Source organism: Triturus cristatus, chromosome 10 (genome assembly GCF_964204655.1).
Source record: "Triturus cristatus chromosome 10, aTriCri1.1, whole genome shotgun sequence".
NCBI lineage: Eukaryota > Metazoa > Chordata > Amphibia > Caudata > Salamandridae > Triturus > Triturus cristatus.
In genome coordinates this window covers 977570906-977586793 of record NC_140593.1, presented here as the reverse complement: position 1 = coordinate 977586793, position 15888 = coordinate 977570906, and the positions used below count along the sequence as shown (strand labels likewise).

At 45.1% G+C, this 15888-nt stretch overlaps 1 protein-coding gene across 3 annotated transcripts in view; it reads right to left on the bottom strand.

Annotated features, from left to right (window-relative positions):
* Nucleotides 1-15888, bottom strand: part of MINDY4 (MINDY lysine 48 deubiquitinase 4) — a 512572-nt gene that overhangs the window by 453690 nt on the left and 42994 nt on the right. For all 3 annotated transcript variants that reach the window (XM_085628881.1, XM_085628884.1, XM_085628882.1), the window contains exon 2: nt 6789-6908. In XM_085628881.1, coding sequence (XP_085485007.1) covers nt 6789-6908 — 120 coding nt within the window. The remainder of the gene's footprint in view (nt 1-6788; nt 6909-15888) is intronic.

Sequence of the window (15888 nt, the reverse complement as noted above, 5' to 3'; positions counted from 1 at the left end):
GTCAGAAGCTTGCTTCCACAACTTAGCCATTTGGCTCCGGAAGGCCAGCATGTAGCTCACCACATCCTGGGGAAGCTTTCTGGGAGTTCTTTCCCATCCGTCTCTCACCAGGCTGAGAGGTCCACGCACAGGGTGCCCATACAAAAGCTCGAAGGGGCTGAAGCCCACTCCCTTCTGTGGCACTTCCCTGTAGGAAAACAATAGACAGGGTAGGAGGACGTCCCATTTCCTCCGCAGGCTTTCAGGCAGACTTCTGATCATGCCTTTCAAGGTTTTGTTGAACCTCTCCACCAGACCATTGGTCTGGGGGTGGTAAGGAGTGGTGAACCGGTATGTCACTCCACACTCCTTCCACATCGCCCGCATGTACGCTGACATGAAGTTGGTCCCCCTGTCGGACACAACTTCCTTGGGAAAACCCACTCGGGTAAAGATTCCCATCAGGGCCCTAGCCACAACAGGTGCAGTAATGGTCCTCAGAGGTATGGCCTCTGGGTACCGTGTGGCATGATCCACCAGAACCAGGATAAACCTGTGACCAGCTGTAGTAGGTGGATCTAACGGACCCACAATGTCGATGCCCACCCTTTCAAAGGGGGTGCTAACGACAGGAAGTGGTTCCAGGGGAGCTTTCAGCTTCACCCCTGTTTTCCCACTGGCTTGGCAAGACACACATGTCCGGCAGTAGGTGTCGGACGACACTTTCATTTGAGGCCAATAAAAGTGTGGGACAAGATGGGCGAAGGTCTTGTCTTGCCCCAGGTGTCCTGCCAAGGGGATCTCGTGAGCCAACTCCAGTAGGAAGGCTCGATAACGTTGAGGGACTACTAAGGCTCGTGACGATCCATGTAGGGGTGCCTTGGGTTCACTGTAGAGGAGGCCATCCTCCCAGTAAACGTTGTAGTTCCCCTCAACGTTCCCTGCTGCCTGGGCTTCGGCCTGTCGCCTTAGTCCCTCAAGGGTAGGGCACTCCCTCTGGCCCTTGCAGAATTCCTCCCTGGTCGGCCCTCCCTCCACGTGCCACTCGGCCGGGATGGGTAGGTCCTCCAGTTTGGTAACATCTCCCACCGCGGACTCCTGGTCCACCACCTCCGGTGGCCTATCCGTCACACGGGGCGCGGATGCCGAGGCAGGCTCCTCCTGTCCTCGGTTCTTCCCTTGGTCGGCAGCTGGCTGGGCCTTTGTTCCAGGCTCCAGCCGAAACGAACTCCCTCTCCGGGTAGTCGCAGACCCTGTGCTCACACAGGCCCAGTCAGGTGTACCCAGCATCTCAGCATGAGTCCGGTATTCCACCTCCTTCCAAGCATTGTGCTCCATGTCATTCCCCAGCAGACAATCGACTGGCACGGCAGGGCTTACGGTAACTCGAAGTGAACCTGCAACCCCCTCCCATTCAAAGGGAACCTCGGCCACTGGATAGTGGCCTGTTCTGCCGTCAGCCATCGCGGCTGGGTGGAGTACATCGGGAATTACCTGCTCTGGAGACACCAGTTGGCTACGTACCATAGTCATACTGGCTCCTGTGTCTCTCAGAGCCTCCCCTCTTTGGCCGTTGATGGTGACCCACTGCCCATACTTTACGGTATTTGCGGGCACCTGGATCTTAGGAACCATCTCCCGTTCTCCCAGGGACACTAAAGTGACACCCGCCCACTCCCTTCCCTCAGTTAAGGGCATCTCCTCCCCGAGCACTGCACTAACTACTCCGGGGGCCTTTCCTCCAATGGGAGGGGGTGGTCTTTTCGGGCACTTCGCATCTCCCTTATAGTGTCCAACGCCACCGCACTCGAAGCAATGGACAACCCTTGGCTGCTGACTCTGGCCAGGATTAGGGTTTCTGGGTGGGTTAGCCCTAGGGGTGAATCCTGTTCCCTTCCCTGGGAAACTATTTTGGGGGCCTTTAGAGAACTCCTTTTTCTTTTCCCCTCCCTCTTTCTTCTGGGGGGCGCCCTGTCCGGCCTTTTGAGTATCCCCTCCAGTCCCCCTTGTGGACACCCGGGTACTAGCCCAAATGTCCGCCTCCTCAGCAAGCTTCCGGGGATTGGTCAGCTTGCTATCCACCAGGTGTTGACGCAGTTCAGGGAAACATTTTTCGAGCAGGTGTTCCTTCAACATTAAATCAAACAACCCCTCGTAGTCCCTCACCTCACTGCCCTGAATCCAACCCTCTAATGCCTTCTTCGCATAGTCCAGGAAATCCACCCAATTCTGTGTGCCCAGTTTGTGGCTACCCCGGAACTTCTGTCTGTATTTCTCGGGTGTTAGTCCAAACTTTCTTACGAGCGCCACTTTCATGGTGGGGTAGTGGGTCTGCTCATCCTGCTCTAGGGCCAATAATGCATCCCTACCAGCTGGAGGCATGTATTTGTACAATCCCCCTCCCCAATATTTCTCTGGAACCCCATGGGCCCTTAAAGAGACCTCATAGGCCGCTAGCCACTTGGCAATATCATCCCCTGCACTATAGCTAGCTACTAGGTCTTTTGGCAGATAGGGTTTGGGTTCCCTGGTGATTTCTCTGTCTTGGCTGCCACCATTAGGAACAGTGTGTGCCCCGACTTGTAGGATCTGGAGATCCATCTCCTTGAGCCTCAACTCGTGAGCCATCCTCCGTTCCTCCTTTTCTTTCTCCAGCTCCGCCAACTTCCATGTGAGCTGTCTTTTCTCCCTCCGGTCAGTTAACTCCGCTTCAGATAAGCCACCGCTAGAGACAGTGCTGCCCTTCCTGGAAAGAGTTTTGGGCCCCGCTAACAGGTTCCCCACCTCAGGTTGGTACAACCCAGCCCCCTCGCTGTCAGGCTCTCCATCCCTGTCCACCTGCTCAGCCTTACTTTCTCGTCGTGCCTCCCCCCAAGCCCTCAAGCTGGTCTGGAGTTCACCCTTCTTTGCACCTTGGGGACAAAACACCCCCTCTCTCTGACAAAACTCTCTGAGTTGGGCCACAGTGTAAGTTTCCACATCTTCCAACACAAACTCCATTTTGCCCACTCAGATTAGAAGACAGGTGTTTACAGAAGCTATGCAGGGGGGTACCTTTTGTAATACCTCCTCCCACCACCAGAAGTAAATTTGAAAAAAAACAAAACTCAGAATTAGGAAGTACGCTTTGAGAAAACTCCCGGTGTAGGCCTATGGACTACCCATAGTTATTGTCGAGTGGACGCAAGCACAGCTCTATCCCACCACTGAACACCAATTATGTTAGAAAACCGGGCAACCGGGTTAGCAGTCACCCGGCCTTTCCACGCATAAGGGGTAGCTTGGCTCGAGCGGTCGGGGGTCAGGCACCGTGTTAAGCGTACGTCACACCCTCACAATAACCATGCGTTCATCCGTTCCAAAAACGACTCTACACCGTAAAAATTTATGAAAGAATCTCTCTGTGTTTATCTTAATTTTCTCTTAGTTGCAGGGTTATGTCACAAATACAATACAAAAGGATTTTCTTCAGAAATAGCAGGTCAATTAAATAATAACACTTTACAGGTGCAATAAATAGGATTAGGTCATAAATACACAAGGAATAAATAGAGGTGCGATAAATACATAGGGCAAATAACTACTGTCAGACAATAAATACCAGGCAGGAATAAATACAGTCAGACAATAAATAACACTCCTTCAATGAATAATATAAGCAGTCAAACAATTGCAAATCAGATCACATTTATGAGGTAGATTGATTTTACCATGCCCAAGTACAGCTTGTGGTCACTGGGGTGGCCTGGGGATGTCCCACCTAGTGTGGTCAAGGCTGGGGCCTAAGCTGAGGTAAAATGAGGGTACCCCAAGGTTCTGGCTCACCAACTACACAGTCCCTCACACAGGTCCCTGCACCAGTCTCAGTTCACCCCCCCCCCCCCCCCAGCACCCGCAGGTTGGTCCTAACACCCCTCTAGCCCCTGGAATGGTCTTTTAGGGCTCCACAGGGCCTCAGATGCCCCTTCTACCACTTACTGCCCTTTTCTCGGTGTTCGGCTCCACTCGGCGCCGGGTCGACGTCGATGGGCGGCTCTGGTTCGATGACGAGCCGATCGGTTCCACTTGACGCCGTGTCGATGCCGTCGGCCGGTTCCGGTTCGATGTCGCTGGGCGGCCTCGGTTCGATGTCGGGTCGATCCGCTTTACCTGACGCCGGGTCGATGCCGTGAGGCGGCTCCGGATCGATGACGCTCGGTGGCCTCGGCTCGATGTCGGGTTCCGGCGTCACAGGGTCACGGTCTCCCCGCTTCCGGGCGACTCGGGAGTGCGACCTCCACTCCCGACCTCCGTCGGCTCCACTTCGGGTTCCGGCGACTCCGGAGTGCGATCTCCACTCCCGACCTCCGTCGGCTCCACTTCGGGTTCCGGCGACTCCGGAGTGCGATCTCCACTCCCGACCTCCTGCGCGCTTCGCCTCGACCTCAGGCGACTCCGGAGTGCGATCTCCACTCCCGACCTCCTGCGCGCTTCACTTCAGCTTCCGGCGACTCCGGAGGGCGGACTTCACTCCCCCGTCGACGCCTCACCTCGACCTCAGGTGACTTCTACTTGACCTCCGGTGTCTCTCCACGACCTCCATCGGCGCCCTCACTCGACCTCTAGCGGCTCCGGGTACGACGTCTGCCTTCTGTCAGCGCCGCTTCTCCACCTCGGGCTCCAGGTCTCCAGGCTTCTCGACGTCGGGTCTCCAGGAGGATTCCACCAAACAGGTCAGGAACTTGCTGTTCTTCTCCTTTAAGGCCTGTTCCGGCTGTTCAGGTCCTTAAGATGATTTTCTGGTCTTTATCCCACACAGGGCACTAGGCTGGGCTTGGTCAGTAGGGACTAGCATCAAGGGTGGGTTTCTGGACCCCACTCCAAGCACTGGTTTCCACCCCTGCTGCCTCACTCCTTCCTCCTTCTGAATCTCTGTCCTCTCTCCTCTCTAGTCAGATGCCAACTGCCAACTGTCAACCTGAGATGGTTTCCCAGCATTCTAAACCTGCCTCACACTGTCACAGGGTTCTAGAATGTTCTGGAAGGTACTAGTAGGTTCCAGTGATGTCACAGGTGACAATGGGTGGCCACCATTTTGTGTCTCAGGCCCTCAGACAGAAGTTCCAGGGGTAGGGAAAATGGCTCCCTGACCCTGCATCAACACTAAAAAGTCTGGTGGTTCCCAAAAAGGAAAAATTCTAACAGGGTTTGAGGCAAAAGTGGGACAAAATAAATAATGATGAGGAGGGACCACCCAAAGGGCTGACAGGTCTAACACTTGCCAAGAAGATGGCCACTGGGTCAAGGATGTACACGGAGACTAAGAACTACCTAATAGGTACTCTTCTAGAGAGACCTTCTGGAAATGTCACAGCTAAGTAGCTCCTCATCTCCATCTCCATCCTCGACTCAGTGTCCATTGTCTTTGCAAGACAATTGTACAAAGAACACCATTGCCGAGAGCAGTGAGGTTCAGAATGGCAGCAGGTAAAGATGCAGAAAGGTATGCTGGAACTCTCCAAATGAAAAAAAGATTTGTTCAAACAGTCCATCTCGAGTAATCATAATCTTAACCCATGGAGGACTGGCTGCCCATGTGAAAAAGAGGTAAGTCATGTTTTTGCATGGTATCCTGAAAAGCTTATTATTATTTTCCTGCAAAGTCCCTTGTTAAACTCTCTGAGTAATATTTAATTATGATCAAATTTATTCATAACATGACATCTCAAACACGGCAGAAATCCCACTCTTGTGCGGATTATTTGTGTTTATTCTAGCGTACGTTTTTTTCTAATTTTTTAAAGAAACTAATGAGCACATAGATGGTACCTTATCCCACGGAAAATTATTTGCCCATGTTTTCTTGTAGAATTTTGGCACTTGTCTTAGATGGTCAATGCCATTCTCTTGGAAACATAGTCCAGGTGCTCATCATCTATCAAAGATTCGGGGTGGAGTAAATGTACGAATTATACCAGTGTTCAGACTTTAGGTCGTATTCCAGAGTTCATACAGAAGTTGTACTACAAGTATCCATCTTTACAGGGACAGGAATATATCCAGGATCCCTTTAGCAGTTTACGAAGCTAATTTTCACTCTGTTCATTAGATTATGTAAGACAATGTTTTTGAATAAACGTATGACCATCTCAATATGACATAGGAGTTTGTGGCTTGAACATATTGCTTTGAAGTATAGTGTACTTCGTCTGACTATTAACAATGATGCACACTTTCTAGGAAACTATTTGGGAACACTACAGCATCTCTATACGTTGCTTATTATCTGATTTAATACTTTCCAAAAGACAACTGTTTTTAAAATAAACTAACAACCATGTTAAGATGGCATGGGAGCTTATCACTTCATACAAAAACATTTTTCAGAGTGCTTTATAACCACATTCTCTCATATATGACAGATGACGAACACCTCGGGCTTCAGTAGGGGCTAAACTGAAACAAAATCAACCATATGTCAATTTAACATCTAAGACAAATTCACACTTTATCATCTCCTTCTAATGTGTCGTATGTAAATACATTTCCCTTAATCTCGCCTTCACTTTGACAATTTATAGAGGTATTTCCTTAACTGTTAACCACAGCACCATCTCTTATGCAGTGTTTCTACAGATAATATTACTACTGTCAGTGAATAAATCTAGAAGACTTATGGATGTGTCAAATATAACATACTTGGGCAACACAGCAAATTAGATTTAGAAACATCTCCTCTAGTCATGAACTATGTCACCAACCCTCCACCGCATACGTAGATGTTAGTAGGAAACACACTTTTGAAGATTTACCAACTGCATATTCTTTACCTTGTTCTGCGTATATAGGGAATCCAAATTCAACAGTTTTCTAAGTTCGTTTCTGTTGTTGATGCTCCGATCTGTACGTGGAAGTTCTTGGTCCATGGTGCCAATAGTCTTTTTTAAACCCTGCAAAGCACAAAAAACCCTTGCTCAGGTTATTCGTCAACTGTTCACATGTGTGCAATTAGAACAGTTGTAAAAAAGTGTTAATCGTGTTTCGTAGGTGGGATTTTCCTTGAAACTGGATTGAGCAATCTCTAAACCTTTACATATTGAAGTCTCTCTTTCAGGAAGGTAAAACTATGGTACATGAATGTGTGTGTCTGTTTAGGAGAGGTTTACATTGTAACCCTCATTTGCTGAATTTAGGAGATTGCACAGAGAACACTGATCATACAAAGTAGAGTACCACTCTAAATCGCCAACATGACACAAGAATAATGAAGCCTTGGGAGATCAGTGCTAAAAGTTCTACCACCAGAGAAGATAAGGGCAAAATTCAATGTTTTGTTATGCTATCAGCCGGTGTATAGCGCTGTTCTATCATTTGTATTGTACATCACTATATAGTCTACACACATTTACATGACTGAATTTGCATATGCTAGCACATTAGAGCCAGACTTAATGGCTTTCCAACACTTGTTATCAATGTGTTTGCAGGCTCTAAATTTTACTCCGATTTAGTATATGCAGGGTGCGTTAAGGTCAGAATTTTGAAAGGAATGAAAGAGTGTTCTACTCAATACAAATTGAGCAGTTCAGGGAAGTGTATGTGATGTTCCTTTATAAAAATCAGGTTAAAAGTAGTGCCTTAAAGGTAGATAGGAAAGGTACAATCTTGAAGAAAGTTGTTTTCTGAAAGGAAAGATTTGAGTGGATGTGTGGGTGTCCTCGTGTTTTTCGCAGTGGAAGTTGAAATTTCCCAGGATAATATGATCAGAAAGATGTGTTGATCAGTGCAATAAAACACTATAGAGCAATTTAAGATGTTCAGCCTCAGCCTCAGCTGTTTTTGTAATTCCTTCAATTAGGTATTTGAAATATAAATTGTTTATGGAATTAATCAATTTGCATCCACAAGACTCCGTTCGCATAAAGACAACCCCCATACTCTTTTTACTTCCCATATGGGGGTAGAGGAAATTTTATCCTAGTTTTAACATTGTGGTATGGAGGATGAGCAGAACCAGGTTTAAGTATTTTGTAGCACATGTACAAACCCTCTCAAGAACCGAAACTCGAGATTGTCAAGAGCCTCCCTCATGCTACCAATGTTGCTTGGGGCCACAAGTCTGCTAGGACTAGGGATGTAAACAGATTGTGTATTAACGACTCTTCATCCAAAGTAAGTCATCTATATAAATAAATCAAACCAGTTTTATAGAGCTACTGAATTAGAGTTAAATAAGAATCTGTCTAAAATGAAAAATATATAATTGAAATGTCACTTGTTCAGATCTATGATTTTTATCAGAGTATAACTTAGAGTTAGACAATACGTTCTTATCAGATGCTAAAGGTAAGTTGGTGAATTTATTCGGTTGGAGTTTAGTAAAGCTCATGACATTAGATACCCAATGAATGTAAACATGCACTGGTAAAGGTCTCGCTTTACCAGTGTCGATCGACAGAAGCAATCGGCTTGGCCAGTGCCCGACAAGCCATGTTAAAAATATAGAAAGCAATGAGAACATTGCTTTCTACACATTCAAGATGGCTGACACGTTGCAGGACGCAACATGCACCACGCTGTCATGAGTGTTGCTGCGACATGATTGTGCAATGCACGTTGCATCACAGATTGCGGAGGCAATCTTGAAAGTATAGAAAACAATGTTTTCATTGTTTTCTAAACTTTCACATTTACTTCATCACTATTGGACTTACGAATTCCAGTGGAGTATAAAAGTCATCTGCGTTAGACGATTAGAATTACCTACTCCTCCGGCGGCATTACAAACACATGGCAACTTGCTTAGAGCTTCCACCTCCTAGTCGTCTCCCACACCACTGCGAAGGCCCCATGGCCTCCTTAAAATGTAAATGTAACTACTTCTATGGCATCACCAGAGATATTATGTTGTGAGTTCAGTCGGCTGATTATTTGACATGCAAGATGGCTTTAACACTCTCATAGGCATGCTCACAACCAAGTCCCACCCCTCACACCGCCAGTCTGCAAACTGACCCACTAGCCTGCAATGTAACTTCAGGTCTTTACCAAAGCATGCGATCAAACTCTGGGATCTTTTTTCCTCCTTATCACAAGAGGTCAGTTTTATCACAGAAACCTGGCTGCGTTCTACCAATCTACCTGCTATTATGTTGGCACTCCCAGATAATTATCGTATGCTTGAACTTGATTGAGAAGGGAAGACAGGTAAAAGTATCACCATCGTCTTTCAAGACACAGTCAAAGTTTCTCTTATAGGCCCTTTAAACACTAACTGGGTTGAGTTATGCATCTTTAAACTTTAACTCTCCCCTAAGGACTGTTGGAAAGGAACACTTTTTACCACACTCCAGGACCTAAATAAGACTTTAGCCATTGCTTAACCGAACACATTGCGGCCCATGTAATCACATTTTCTTCTATTGGGCGATTTTACTTACCACGGAGAAGACCCCTCAAATCCGGATGTAGCACAGCTCACTTCAAATTTAGAGACGCTGGGTCTGTACCAGAAAATTAAAGGTCCCACTCATGTTGCAGGTCACACTTTGGAAGATTACACTTTGGAAGATCATTAAATCCTTTGGATTTGAAAAACTGTCCTATGCTGACGACGCTCAGCTGGTCAACTTCGTTGAGAAAGACCTGGTCAAAGTAAAAGAATGTTTCTCCAAAGGGATGAACGCAATTGCAGTTTGGATGACCAATAACTGCTTAGAGTTGAATACAGAAAAAAACGAGATTATGCTGTGTGGTAAGGCCACTATATATAACTATATCTCGCGCACCCGCAATCCACTGCTGATGACGTCACATATTACATCACTCATGACATGGTCAGTGGCATCACTCATGACATCACTGATGACATCATCCTTGTGATAGAGTGGCGGTCGCGCGAGTTATAGTTATGTGAACTAACTATAACGGGGGAATTTCATTGGTTTTTTACGAGAGAAATATCCACCTAACTATAACCTGTGTGAAACCTATGTTTTTTTAAGTGAATTTGCAAGGTTTTTTAAATGCTAATTCCTAACTATAACGTGTGTGAAACCTATGGTTTTTTAAGTGAATTTGTACGGTTTTTTAAATGCTAAGTTATGTATTTATTAATATATATATTTTTTTACCGTCCGCGTTGAGTCCGAGTGTTGAGTCGATGTAACAATTCAGTTGTTACATCGACTCAACACTCAAGTAAATGAAGTAAAATCCGTCCAGAGGTCATCCTTTATTGGATGAGCTGAACCTCACCCACCAAACTGCCATGCTTCATCATCGGGCCTTTCTCCTTGCTAGGTTGGTGCTACTGTTCGGTACCCAGCTGGCCCTTCAGCTTTTGGCCCTGGTGAGGTTTGACGGTGTTCCTCTGACTCCTGCAGGAGCAAATTGGCCCAAGGGAAAAAACATCAGTGGGCAAATCATAAACCTTTTTAAATTGGCGCTCACGTGAGAGTCCCTCAAGCCTTTTGCGGACCTACCTGTTCAGATTCAGATATCTATATTGTTTTTAACCTCAAATTCTCAAAACTACTTAACAGATTTACACCAAGTCACAAAAAGCGCAATCTGCGTAGCAAGATCTAGCCTCCTCCCAAATGTGGTGTAATTCGGTTCTATGTAAAATGCATGGGAATTTGAATTTTGGGAGCACCTTTTTTCTCAGCCCTTGTTTGATGGATCACACCAAATCTTTCCATGCACAAACTAGTTAAAAAGCAGCACCCTTTTTGAAAGTTTTATGGAGATTCATCAAACGGGGGCAAAGTTAGTTGCAACACAAAAAATGCTTTTCTTATGGAACAGCTGACCTAACTATAACTACCCAGAGGTGACTGCCACTGCTATTATATATATATATATAATGTAATTTAGGGTTTAGGGGCGAGTAAGGGGGTTGGGTGATAAGGGTGTGTTTAGGGTTTAAGTGTGGGAAGCGGCAAATGGGTGGTACGGATGTTTTCAGGGTTTAGAGGTGGGTAAGGGTATAGGGTGTTTTATGGAGTTGGTTAGGTTATAGGGTGGTGGGGATGTGTATAGGGTTTATAGGGGGTACAGGAACAGCATGGTAAAGTTACAAAAATATGGGGTTTGGGAGGTTCCCCCCTCAAAAAGGAAATATATATTTTTAATATCACTTTAAAAGATGGGGGGTTTTGAGGGATCTCCCTAATAAAAATAAATGGGGCGCTTGGGGGTGGGAGTCTCTCCCAATCAAAAAATATATATATGGTTAACACTGTGAAGAAAGTATTAGGAGGTTGGTTGATGGATCTACTAAGGTAAAGAGGAGGAAAATAACGGGGAATGGGGTATAGCTGTTGAGTATTGGCCGACAAGTGTTTGTTTAAACAGAAAAGTCTTATGAGGCTCCTGAAAGAAAGGATGGGCGCCAGTCTTAATTTGTTGGGTAAGTAGTTCCATCATGTGGGAGCAGTACCGGAGAAAGATGAGCTAAAGATGTTTTGAATTTCAAATGTTCTAAGACAATGCGATGGGATTTTCTGATACCACCCAAACATTTCAACAGGAGAGGTAGCTTGGTCTGTATGATTGAAAGGTAAAGCAACCAATGTTCTATTGCAACCAGGCTTCTAACGGAAGCCCCTTTGGGTCATTCAATATAGGTGAAATGTGGTAAAACATTTTTTTGTCCTAGACTAGGCACGCTGTTGAGTGGAGAATCACTTACAGAGGACGGAAAGCATTTGCTGGTTGCCCAGAGAGTATGCCATTCCACCCATCAATTCTGGAGACCACCAATTCTTGGGCTAGAGTTCTCAGTTAATCGCTGGAGAGAAGATGTTTTTATTCTTTTTAGTAGTCTAGGTGGAAGTTTGCTCCTTGGGCTAAGTTACGAACATGAGATTTGAGTGGGAGCTTGCTGTCTATGAGGAATCCTAGGGACTTGACCACATAGGCAGGAGAAGGTGGGCATCCATAGTTCACCTGCAGGTAGATAAGTGAGGGATCTAGTTATTGTTTGATTTACATGAACGGACCAGGGGCTTATTTTTTTAGGGTTTAGTTTCAAGGAACTTAAAATGGAAGACTGCATCTTGGAGTATGTTAAGATCTTTGTGAGAGGAGATTTTTAGGTAGATTTGGGTATCGTATGCATACTGGTGTAGTTTTATATTGGACCTTTCCAACAGTAAGCTCAGTGGTTCGATGTAAAGGTTACAATTGACAGGTGAGAGAATGAATCCTTGGGGCATGCCACATGTCATCTTATCCAACCTGGAAATGTTGGAGCCTACTTTGACTAGGTTAGAATGATCCATGAAAAAAAACTTAATTCTTTGTGCTTTTTTTCTTTTTGGCACTTCTAGACAATAAAGTAACTGACCTTTGAATTGTGTAATCAACCTCTATTTTTTAGAGGCCTTAATTTGATCTTGCCGATTGTTTTAACAATTATAGCACATTCTAAAGAGTCAACAGATGAATCAACTTTATTGATGATTTGCTCTTCAACATTGGGAGGTGCATTAGTAAGATTAACTGGGCTCAGTTGTATGGCCTACTCTGATGTTGGTAGATTAGTTTTTGTGACCTTAGGTTGAGTGCAGTTGATTAAAAGAACAGAATTAAGAAAACGAATGTTATTTGCAAGTCTACATGGCCTCAGCTGGCTATTATTGACATCTGACAGATTAGAACTCTGAGTCTACTGTTACCATGTAATTGTTTAAGGCCTACACTGTTTATTTAAAGCTAGTGCCTGAAGTGGTACCCTGTTCCAGAAGGACAATTTATATTTCCATCGTGATGACTGCCAGATCAGTGAAGAAAGATTATTGGTTGTCATCATTGAGCTTATAAAGGGGAATGATTAAGCCAGAATGGCTGTCAACTCGAACTTCTGTGCTTTTAGGAGGGTTACCATACTTTTTTAATAAGACTTTTGAATAAAGTAGTGAAATTAATCGGTAGCCATCTGTAGTTTTACAACTAGGCCATCTGAGTTATTGGTCAAAAATACTATTTTTAGGCTTGCCACCATGAGGGCTCGGGTCATACAACATTACATTGTGCTGTGTACAGCGGGCGCAACCTTGTCACCTCAGGCAGTGGGGTAGACCTGGGACATGTAGCTGTGAGCGTAAGGGAGTGGACAAGCGTACCGCAGTACGGCGTAGAGGTGTGGTCATTTAACACATGGCTCTGGGCGTTGTTGAGTTTAGGCCTTTCCAAGGATGTAACTAATGCTATTTCTATGGTGTAGTGTCGGCGCCACCCGTCATGCAATGTACAATGTTGCTATGTAGCATGCCCCGGAGTGCGGACTTGGCGAGGGGTACATGAGGGTGCGCAAGGCCACTCGGGGTCAGGGATCAGACATGCCAACTGTTGTGTGTGTCACTAATTCCACAGCATAAGCCAAAGGTCTACCTTCAACCGCATGGCGAGTTCAGCAGGCATGAACTCTACATCTGTTTCCGCCCTGTCCTACACACACATGGCTGCCCACCTTCAGCGCACAACATCACTGTGTCATTGTCAGGCTTGTGGACATGCGCAGACGGGCATGACAATGGAGGGCCGTAGTGGTGCAAGTGATGCAACAGCGCTGCACACACTAGTGAATAGGCTCAGAGGGAGGGAGAACAGCAGTGAGGCTACGTAATACACATTGATGCCGCTCATTTGCAACAAGCAGTACATGTCATACAGGAATCACAAAGTCACACACCAATGAACCAGTGAGCCTGCCAACACATAGTGCAGAACCAAATATTGACTCATGTCATTCTGTACTGTCACAGGTGACCAAGGATATGCACTCTGCGCTTGGATGATGACACCCCTCCGAGCCACAAACACACAGGCCCAGAGGCATTACAATGCGGAACACAAACACACCAGGGGCATCGTGGAACACACATTTGACGTGTTGAAGTCACGTTTCAAGTGCCTGGACGTCACAGGTGGAAGGCTCCTGTACAGCCTAGACATCGTGTGCAAGATGATCGTTGCATGTTGTACAACATATTTGTATGCAGCAATGCCCCATGGATACAAGTGCCAGATGCACCGGACGATGGTGATAACAATGAGGCAGATGGACCACACCCCACTGCAGCAGCAGCAGGAATAGCCCGTAGGAACATCATCATTGACAATTTCTTCACATGAGCACATCACATTGTGAAAGTCCTTAGCGATCATGGGACAGTACAAAATGACCACAGGCACAGCATGTGCAAATAAATGCATTCAAAAAACACATTCTCTGAGTGGATGTCACTCATCTGTACAATTTGTATTAATTATTTGTATGTTGACATTAAAATTTGTAAATAAGTATAGATCGCCATGTTGACTCCTAATTTTAACATTGGTTTTTATTTTTGATTATTCCTTGCATATAGTATACAACCTTGAGCGGGTTCCTGACGAAGGCTTAGCCGAAACGCGTTGTGTCTACAAACCGCCTGTCGAGAAAGAACTATGTTTGGATATGTATAAATTGTTCTTTTGAAATGCTCAGTATTCATCATTAAGATCAAGTCTAGAGAATGACAAAAATAAAGAGCTATACAAGTGTATTACCTATATCATGAACCACTAGGAATATAATTTATGTGTATACTAATATTATGACTACTTATTGATTATTACTATTGGATATGTTCATAGATATATTCATTTATTCAAAAATAAGAAAGCAAAACAAAAATATTTATATATTACAACAAAAAAACATAAAAATAAATTAAAGAAATTTTCAATCAGTTTTTTCTAAATCTCTTTTTTACAAATGTATGTATTCACAGTGTATAGCCACTAGTAATTTTGCTGAATTTGGAGTTGACAGGTGATCTATATGTTATATACACTGTGCCCGGTGTTTTCCTCTTTTTCCCATTAACTCATCTGTACAGGTACATCACTCAGACAAGTGTGAGTGCGACATGTAGTGCTAACAATTTTATGATTTGTTCATGGATGGTGGGTGTGTCACCCCTGTGCAGAGAGGCTGTTTAGGGTGTCACGTATTCGAACTGCCAGTTCTGTGTGTCACAATTAGTAGGGAATCCCACCCTTCTGCGTTTCACATGTGTCCTAAATCATTCCATTTTGGCTGCCATTTGTGACCTACAGGTGACAACAGGGCTCCTTTTGTGGTCAGATATGTTACTCAAGTTCCACAACATGGGCAACATGTACGTGAGTGGGAGTCACTGCCCCTACATTCGTCTACGCTTTCATACTTGATTGATCATGGTCATGACACATCTGTGTGCAGGATGGGTTGCTTGTCCCTCTGCAATGTGAAGGGGAGATGCGGTTTCACAGTGTGTTGCATGCATGTTTCAGCATTGGCGCAGTTTACATGCAGACTGCATGTCAATGTACATTGTGACTGTGAGGAGATGCCTATTTGATGCAGAACAATGGTCATTTGTTCTACGTCACGGATGTGGGGTTGTGCTCGTATTGTCATCTCACCGTTTTTTACTCTGCTTTTATGGTGCATTTTCCCGAATGATGCGTGGGAATTGCAGGCCTAGCGCTGGTTATTGCTGATTTTTGTATCGCGATTGGCCTCATCACTACTGTTTTCACGTTCGTGTTTCGTGTTTTTCCGGGGTTGCGTTAATTTTGACACGGTCATTTGACGAGTTATCTTGGGACTACCGCATGGTACTGCCGTGTTGAGAATACCACGTTAACACGGAGTTGTTTTCCCGCGATAGACTGCGATGTGAAGAGTTGCGTTAAGCTAAATTTGCGATGATTATCACACTTTCTTGAGAATATGCCCCTGAGTTTCTAAATAGTGGTTATTTGCACAGCTGTGAATTTTGGTTACCAATAATATCATGTGATTCAGATGCATTTTTCAAAATGTGTTCTCTTGCACACTGGATTCCATTTGTAAACAAAACTGGAGAGAAAATAAATGGTCAATGATTTTTT